General features: G+C 29.1%; 1 protein-coding gene across 1 annotated transcript; it reads right to left on the bottom strand.

Annotated features, from left to right (window-relative positions):
* Positions 1 to 573: 573 nt before the first annotated feature.
* Positions 574 to 5,474, bottom strand: LOC110669542 (probable sulfate transporter 3.5). The gene is made up of 12 exons (XM_058129972.1): positions 4,985 to 5,474; positions 4,699 to 4,906; positions 4,441 to 4,612; positions 4,120 to 4,185; positions 3,161 to 3,274; positions 2,947 to 3,063; positions 2,704 to 2,830; positions 1,846 to 2,132; positions 1,497 to 1,687; positions 1,334 to 1,416; positions 1,162 to 1,238; positions 574 to 967 (listed from the first exon to the last, which is right to left on the bottom strand). The coding sequence occupies exons 1-12, from the start codon at positions 5,298 to 5,300 to the stop codon at positions 797 to 799; spliced, it is 1,929 nt and encodes a 642-aa protein (XP_057985955.1). The 5' UTR covers positions 5,301 to 5,474; the 3' UTR covers positions 574 to 796.
* Positions 5,475 to 7,285: the final 1,811 nt, after the last annotated feature.

Here is a 7,285-nt window from a genome sequence, read left to right as displayed (position 1 = left end):
AAATAAATCGAAATAAAAATTTGAAAAAACCGAACTGAAATTAAAAATTCAACAAATTTGGTTTTGATTCTTATTCTTTCTTTGCAAGAACTATAATTAAAACAAGCCTGCTTACTAAGCACAATTCTATTCAAATCGAAAAAAATCGATCGAATTGGTTTAATTTTAAAATTCAGTTAGATTTTCTTGATAAATCAATCCAATTTGGTTTTTCATTTTTAAAAATTTAATCTATTTAATTTGACTTTTTGAGAAAAAAAAAAACGATAGAACTAAAAAAAATAGTTTTTTTTAAGTGAATTGTTATTAGGTCTAAGGTTAGAGTAAAAATAAGAAATAAAACTAAAATTACATTTAAAATGAGTCTAGAATTAAAAAAAAAAAAAAGAGGTTTAAGATGAAGTCCAAATTGATAAATTGAACTAAATCAAACGTACTCAAATTGATTCGATTCAATTTAATTTGATTTCTCTTTAATTTAATTCAGTTCAATTTTGATTCATTTAATTTTTCAATTTTCTAAACTAAATTGAACTGAACCAATCTATACTCACCCCTATAAATTGTTAGATCTTCAAGACAAGAAGGTGTTTATTCGTTCAATTTAAAATGGAAAAAAGATACAAAGATAAGGCTGTTGAAAATTCAAGAAAAAAACCCAGCTCTTGTGTATAAGGTTATATGTATGAACTTATGAAATGCACCATCTCATTGTGCAATTTGTTCATCTTCTTATCCTTAAAGCTACATTTGCAGCATATAGTACATGATGAGGTCCTCATCAACACAGCTCCATCTAAACGAAATCATCCTGTTGTTGTTGTTGCTTTTGCTCCGACATTGAAAATAAACTTGCCTCAACTGCATCCTCAATGCTCAAAAATATGGATTCCTTTCCAATCTTGTCTACAAAGTGTGACCTTATCATTTTCTCCATTACTTCTAGCCTAGGGTTTATAATTGCAATCTACATGCAGGAATAAACCACATAATTAGCAATAGCGCTCTTAGTGACCGATGCAGCATTTAGACTTCAGAATATATGGTTATTAAATTTTTTATTTAATTGAGTTAATAAAAAAAAATTAATTTTTTAAGTTTGTGCTTGAAAATTTTTTGAAATATAAATATGAATGTCTATTAAAGAAAATAGAAAAATACCTTAATGCTTTTTGCTTCAAGCATTTTTCTTATTTCAATTAATGTTTCGATACCTGTTGTATCGATGGAGGTAACACCTGTATAGTCAAAATTAATTATATGAGTATTAAATATTCAACTCAAATTGAAATTTATTATAATCATGGATTTTTCAGCAGGGTATAATATGTACCTGATAAATCTAGTAAAATATGCTCAACAACAGACTCCTTAGCATTTGAAATGTCTTCTTCTTCTCGAATCCACCGGAGAATCCTAATCAAAATTCCAACATCAATCAAATTTTAGATTCATTAACTAACTTTCCACAATCCTTTGGTGTCGTACATTAATACCTTTCTCTAATGTAATTGGAATTGGCAAAGTAGATAGGGGAGCCAAGTTGCAAGGCAAGGACTCCTGGGACCCTTGTCAATCCAGGATACTGCTCTGTGTCACGATACAAATATGAGTTTGGAATTTGTCCAAGCCTACAGGTAGCAGGCCTAGCAGCATATAGTAGTGTCCTCGCCAAAGCAAGCCCAATCTGAAATTTGGTAGGATAAATTATACAACAAATCTATCATCAATCGTGTATACAATTTAAATTTTTATTTTTACTGATCGGGTTTCAACTAGGATTCAACAAGTAAATTCATAGTTCTGAAGACGATTTCAGTGCTGATATATTTATAGAAGTCTTACCGATATCATGAGGCCGTAGTTCATGCTTATGAAGGCAACTCCAAGGAAGCAAGAAATACAAATTACAAAATCAAATTTATCAACCTTGAAAAGGTGATATATTTCCCCATAATTGATCAGTCCAAGCATTGCAGACATGATAATGGCAGATAGAGCAACTAGAGGAGTATGACTAAAGAGAGGAGCCAAGAATAATAGTGTAAGCATCATGCCAATTGCCATTACTACGTTAGACATTGCCGTCTTACACCCTGCATTGTAATTCACCGCGGTTTTGGAGAATGGCCCTGCAAGTTAAAGACGATTCAAATGAAAATAATTTTTTACTTCTCGAAGAAATTAATTATGCATATCAATGAGAACAATAGTCTTGGATTGGTAGTCCAGTGTATTAGAGATTCGGGGAGTTTAAAATGTCTATAGAGAATTTTTTTTAATGAGCTTTGTGTGCAGTAAATTCTTGAGTTTGATACTATATGTAAATTCTTCACACTTATGTTTTTCATTCATTCCATCTTATCTTTTTAATGCAAGAATTCTAACTTTAAACAACTTAAACTCATAGTTATATATTCCCAACACAATGCTTGTTTGTATTGCCTCTTATTTCACTTCTTTAAAAGAGAGGGAGGTGATAAGTTGAGTTTTAGAAAATTATAAAAATAGTTATTATGTTTAGTAAAGATAAGAGTAAAATTTAAAAAAAATATATTATTCATTAATTTTTCAAAATAATAAATAATTTTGGATAAAATAATTTTAAAAAATCAAAGATAAAAGTGGAAGTGAAAGAGGGGAGTACCTTTTTATTTAAAATTTTTAATTTATTAAGAAGAAAAAGGGAAATTATGGATATACCAGTGGTCAAGTAGCAAGAAGTGAAGGAGCCAACAATATTCATGAGACCAAAAGCCATTATCTCCTTGTTCCCATCAACTTGTTCATTTGTCATTATGGCAAAGCTCCTTCCTATGGCTATTCCTTCCTGCAATTATTTTTTTTTTAATTAATATAATTATAATATTTCACCCATTAATTAACCCAAAACCCAAAAACAAGAAAAGAGAGGAGGAGAAGAAGAAGAAGAATTTGTATTCTTACAGCCAAAGCAATAAGGGCTGTGATGAGGCCAGCTTTCAAAGTCACAGGTATGTACTGAGAATCGAAGTTCAATTGTTTAATGGATAGAGGATTTAGGCCTCTGTTGAGGTGACCCACCTAATTAAAGAAGAAAGAACAGACAATAAAGAGATGAATTAGGTGGTTTAATGTAATTATGAGTGATGATTAATCCAGTTGAAAGAGAGTCCCTTACGATTTGGATTCCATGTTTGTCGGCGTGAGCAAAATAGGCGAAAAGACACCCAACTACGACCACCGCCATTGGACCTATGGCTGACACCCAAAACAGATTTGGCCTTTTCCTCCTCTGAAATTTCCATTTTAAAAATATTTACTATTTGCACGCCTCATCTCTATATAATTTCACTTTTATTATCACTACTTCACTGATTATTGATAAAAAAAAAGAAAATTAAAAAATTCACCCCCCTTCATTTTTTACTAAATTGATTTAATTCAGAAATTTAACTTAATTATTTTATAAATCAGTTTGATTTAGTTTTTTTATTTTAAAAATTTAAAATTGAATTAAATAATTTATTTTTAAATTAATTATTATTAAGTATACAAATTAAATAAAAAATAGAAAATAAAATAGAAATTAAATTTAAAATAAGTTCAAAATAAAATAAGTAAACTGAAAATGAAGTCTAAACTAATAAATATTTGAATAGAATGATTCAATTAAATTAAATTTTTTACTTAATTTAATTTAATTTGATTTGATGTGTTATAAATTTCATTTTATTTAATTTTTTAGATTAAATCAAATCGAATGGAGGAAGACATTATGTCAATGGGACTTTTTCTGAATCTCCAGTAGAGCAGTGAACACGAAACTGATATCTGTGTCCAATTTTTTTTCTTAATTTCCCATCCCCTGTTGAACAACAGATACCACAATCTCTGTGGGTATGGTTGCGTACGCCCACAGCGATGATCAGTTGCTGGGATCTGATGTTGACTATAGGGCACTAGGTAGCAGCTATTTGCTTTACCAAGTCATGTCCTTTCCACTTTTCAAAATCTTTAAAGCATCAATAATTAACTATTATATGATAATTATATATACCATGTGTGTCTGATATGTTAATACTAAATTATTAATTAACATCAAAATTATTACAGGTTCTTGTTTCAGAGATATCTCACCAGAAACCGAGTGAACTGAAGAAAAACAAGGAAGATGATGCCTACAATTGTACTCTGCCACTTCCACTGTCAATAAAAAATAATAATAGCAAAAATTCAAAATAATAATTATAAAATCTGGTAAAAATTTCAATTATCTTGCTTTGATGATTGAAAAAAAAGAAATGCTAACTAAGAAGATTTAGCTGATATTAAAGTCGTATTCAAATATAGGTTTTGAATTTGAATCTTTATTAAGTCTAAATAATAAGGCATCGGATTTGAGGCAATTGAATAGATACCCCATAAGAATTTTTTTCTTTTTTTTCCCCCTCTACAAACCTCTTTTCTATTTTGCAAAATTGCTCGGAGGACAGAAACAGCATCAGTTTTGGTGGTGAAATGTTTCAATCCAAATATGCCCTTAAGCTGTTGTAAGCAGATAAGAGTTGCTGTTCCTCCCATGAAACCGGTGATAGTTGAATGTGACAAGAAGTCCACCAGAATCCCCAGTCTGCATTTATATATGTTTCATTTGATACCAATAAGTACCTAACAGTAAAGATGTTATAATATATCAACATCATTAAATATTTTTACCTTAAGAGACCCAGAAGAGTCTGAAAAATTCCTGTGAAGAAAGTAGCAGTGAAAACCAAGTGGAGGTACAAATTCGGATCATCTTGGTAAGATACTTTTTCTCCAATTGTATTGCCTATGAGCAATGAACAAGCAGCAACCGTCCCTACTGCTAGATGCTTCGAGTTTCCGAAAACAGCATAAATGAGAGGAGGAACAAAGCTCGAGTCTGCAAATATTGTTAATATTTAACTAGTTCTATTATTTCACCATTAAAAATAAAATAAAAAGTTATCATCAGGCTTACACAGGCCAATTATAGGAGGGAGATTGGCAAGTTTTGCATAGCTGATCCCCTGAGGAATGGCAAGAGAGGTAATGGTTATACCAGCAAGCACATCAAATCGAAACAAGCGTAGATTGTAATTGGGTAGCCATTCAAAGATTGGAATAAAGTATTGCACAGCCTTTTTTATGACTCTGCCACCAGATTTGTCATTCCTGAACTGCCTGAATGGATCATCAGGAAAGAAAGTCTCTTTGAGATGGGATTTCAGGGTTGTTCCGAAGCTTCTTGGGGTAGCAAAGTTCACGTTATTACGAATAGGATTTTCTGTGCTCATTGTGTGTCTCTCTGTATGCGTGATTGTGTGTGTGTGTGTGTGTGTGTGTGTGTGTGTGAGAGAGAGAGAGAGAGAGAGAGAGAGAGAGAGAGAGGGATAGAGACAGAGAGAAAGAAAGGAAGCGAGGGAGGATAGGAAGATTATGGAGCTTGGAGTGTTAATGCTCACGATTTTAGGGTATAGGAAAAGAGGGTGTGTGGCTAGTATTTATATAGAAGCAGAAGTGGGAAATGATACAAGGATGACAAGGAGAGGATAAGAGGGATTTGACAACTTCGACTGCTACTCTATTTTCTGCCTGAGAGAGAAAATTTGCAAAAAGTTATAGATTGCTATGCAAACCCAAGACGACTTATGAAATATTCGAGCATTATTAAAAAAAAATAATGTAACTTATTTTTGATCTAATACATTATGAATTTAATATATATATATATATATATATATATATATATATATATGTTTTATATTTATGATAGAAAATAATTATAGTTTTCACTCCATTTTTATCTTAATAAATTAATTTATTAACATTTGAAAAGTTCAAGTGTTCCAAGACACCTTTCATTAACAAAATTGAAAAAAAATAAAAGTTTTATCCAAATGATATTTACCCAAAATGAAATTAAAATTCCTTTGAATATGTTAAAAAAAAAAGAGTTTAACCGTTCAAATTAAAAAAAAAATCTTTTCGAAATATAAGATGTGAGATATTTTCATAAAAATTTTTTTTGTTTAAATTCGATTTAGGCCCATCAATTAAATATATAATTTCACATATTTGTATTTTGCGAGTTCAAACAAAAATTTTCTGAAAAAGTTGAATTATTATTAATGTGGTTTATTTTTTTATAATTAATTTTGATTAAAACTAGAGATTTCTTATAATTGGTAAACTGATTTTAATACAATTAAATTAAAGTTAACTGATATTAAATATATGCTTTATAATGTATAAAAAAGAAAATATTTCATAAATTTCTCATTATTAATTGACAAAACATTTAGAGATTCAAGCTTTTTATTATTATAATTATTAACAAACAGCATTGATTTTCCATTAAGATTATCTCTACTGCTTTTGACTATATACATTATCGATTTATCCTGCACGCTTGGAGGATGGGGTAAACACCGATTGATAAACATGCAAACCTCAAACCATAAGGAGAACCACATTTTTATAGCACGGAAAGTCATAAAATATATGGATTAAAATCAGAGAAGGATGGAGAATTTATTTTTTGGGGTCAAAATAATATTTAATATGCATCTATATTTATAATATTTTTTTATTTATAAAAATGCACGTGACATATTAAATATTAAAATAAACAATATAAACATATTAATGTTAATTTGTATGTAATTATATATATAAAAAAATTGAAATTAGAGTATTCAATATTTTTTTTTCTTTTAAAAAATGCATCCATTGTTTTTTCCATAAAGAATAATATTTCAAACTTGAAATTGAATTTAATATTTCATAAATCACCCAATATGCATCATAATATCAAATAAATTATAAACACTTATGTCAAATTATTTTTATTAATTGGCTTCAAATAGTAAAGCCATTAACCATAGTTTTCAAAAAAAAAGAAAAGGTAAATACTAACTTAATATTTAAGAATGAAGTAAAAATGGTTTCGCAATTTAGAAAGTTTTCTTAGTTTTTATTATTTTAGAATTTCTACATTATATAAAGAGAGGGATAGTTAGCAATTCAATGAAATTAATAGAATTATTTCAAAGTTTAAGTAGTACAATTAAATTTTCTAGAAGTCATTATGAATAACAAAAATGAAAATGGATTGATATATTAAATTACAGATTAAAAAGAGGAAGATAACATTAAAGAGTGAAAAGAGATAAGAGGGACTTCCATTGTAAAAAAATTAAAGTTTGAGTGACGAAAATGAAACAATCCTTAAAATAGAGGTGTTATGGGTAAGATTATCTTAAAAAATGCTAAACACCTC

The sequence above is a fragment of the Hevea brasiliensis genome, chromosome 11 (genome assembly GCF_030052815.1).
Source record: "Hevea brasiliensis isolate MT/VB/25A 57/8 chromosome 11, ASM3005281v1, whole genome shotgun sequence".
Lineage (NCBI taxonomy): Eukaryota > Viridiplantae > Streptophyta > Magnoliopsida > Malpighiales > Euphorbiaceae > Hevea > Hevea brasiliensis.
Note: the sequence above shows the minus strand (reverse complement) of the source record. Positions and strands in the feature narration are given on the sequence as shown.

Excerpts from the sequence above, each read along its gene's own strand:
- LOC110669542 (XM_058129972.1), bottom strand. The coding sequence starts at position 5,300 with ATGAGCACAGAAAATCCTATTCGTAATAACGTGAACTTTGCTACCCCA. Across the intron at positions 3,064-3,160 it reads ACAAACATGGAATCCAAATC|GTGGGTCACCTCAACAGAGG; the intron begins GTAAGGGACTCT and ends TTCTTTAATTAG. Across the intron at positions 2,831-2,946 it reads CAGCCCTTATTGCTTTGGCT|GAAGGAATAGCCATAGGAAG; the intron begins GTAAGAATACAA and ends AAATAATTGCAG.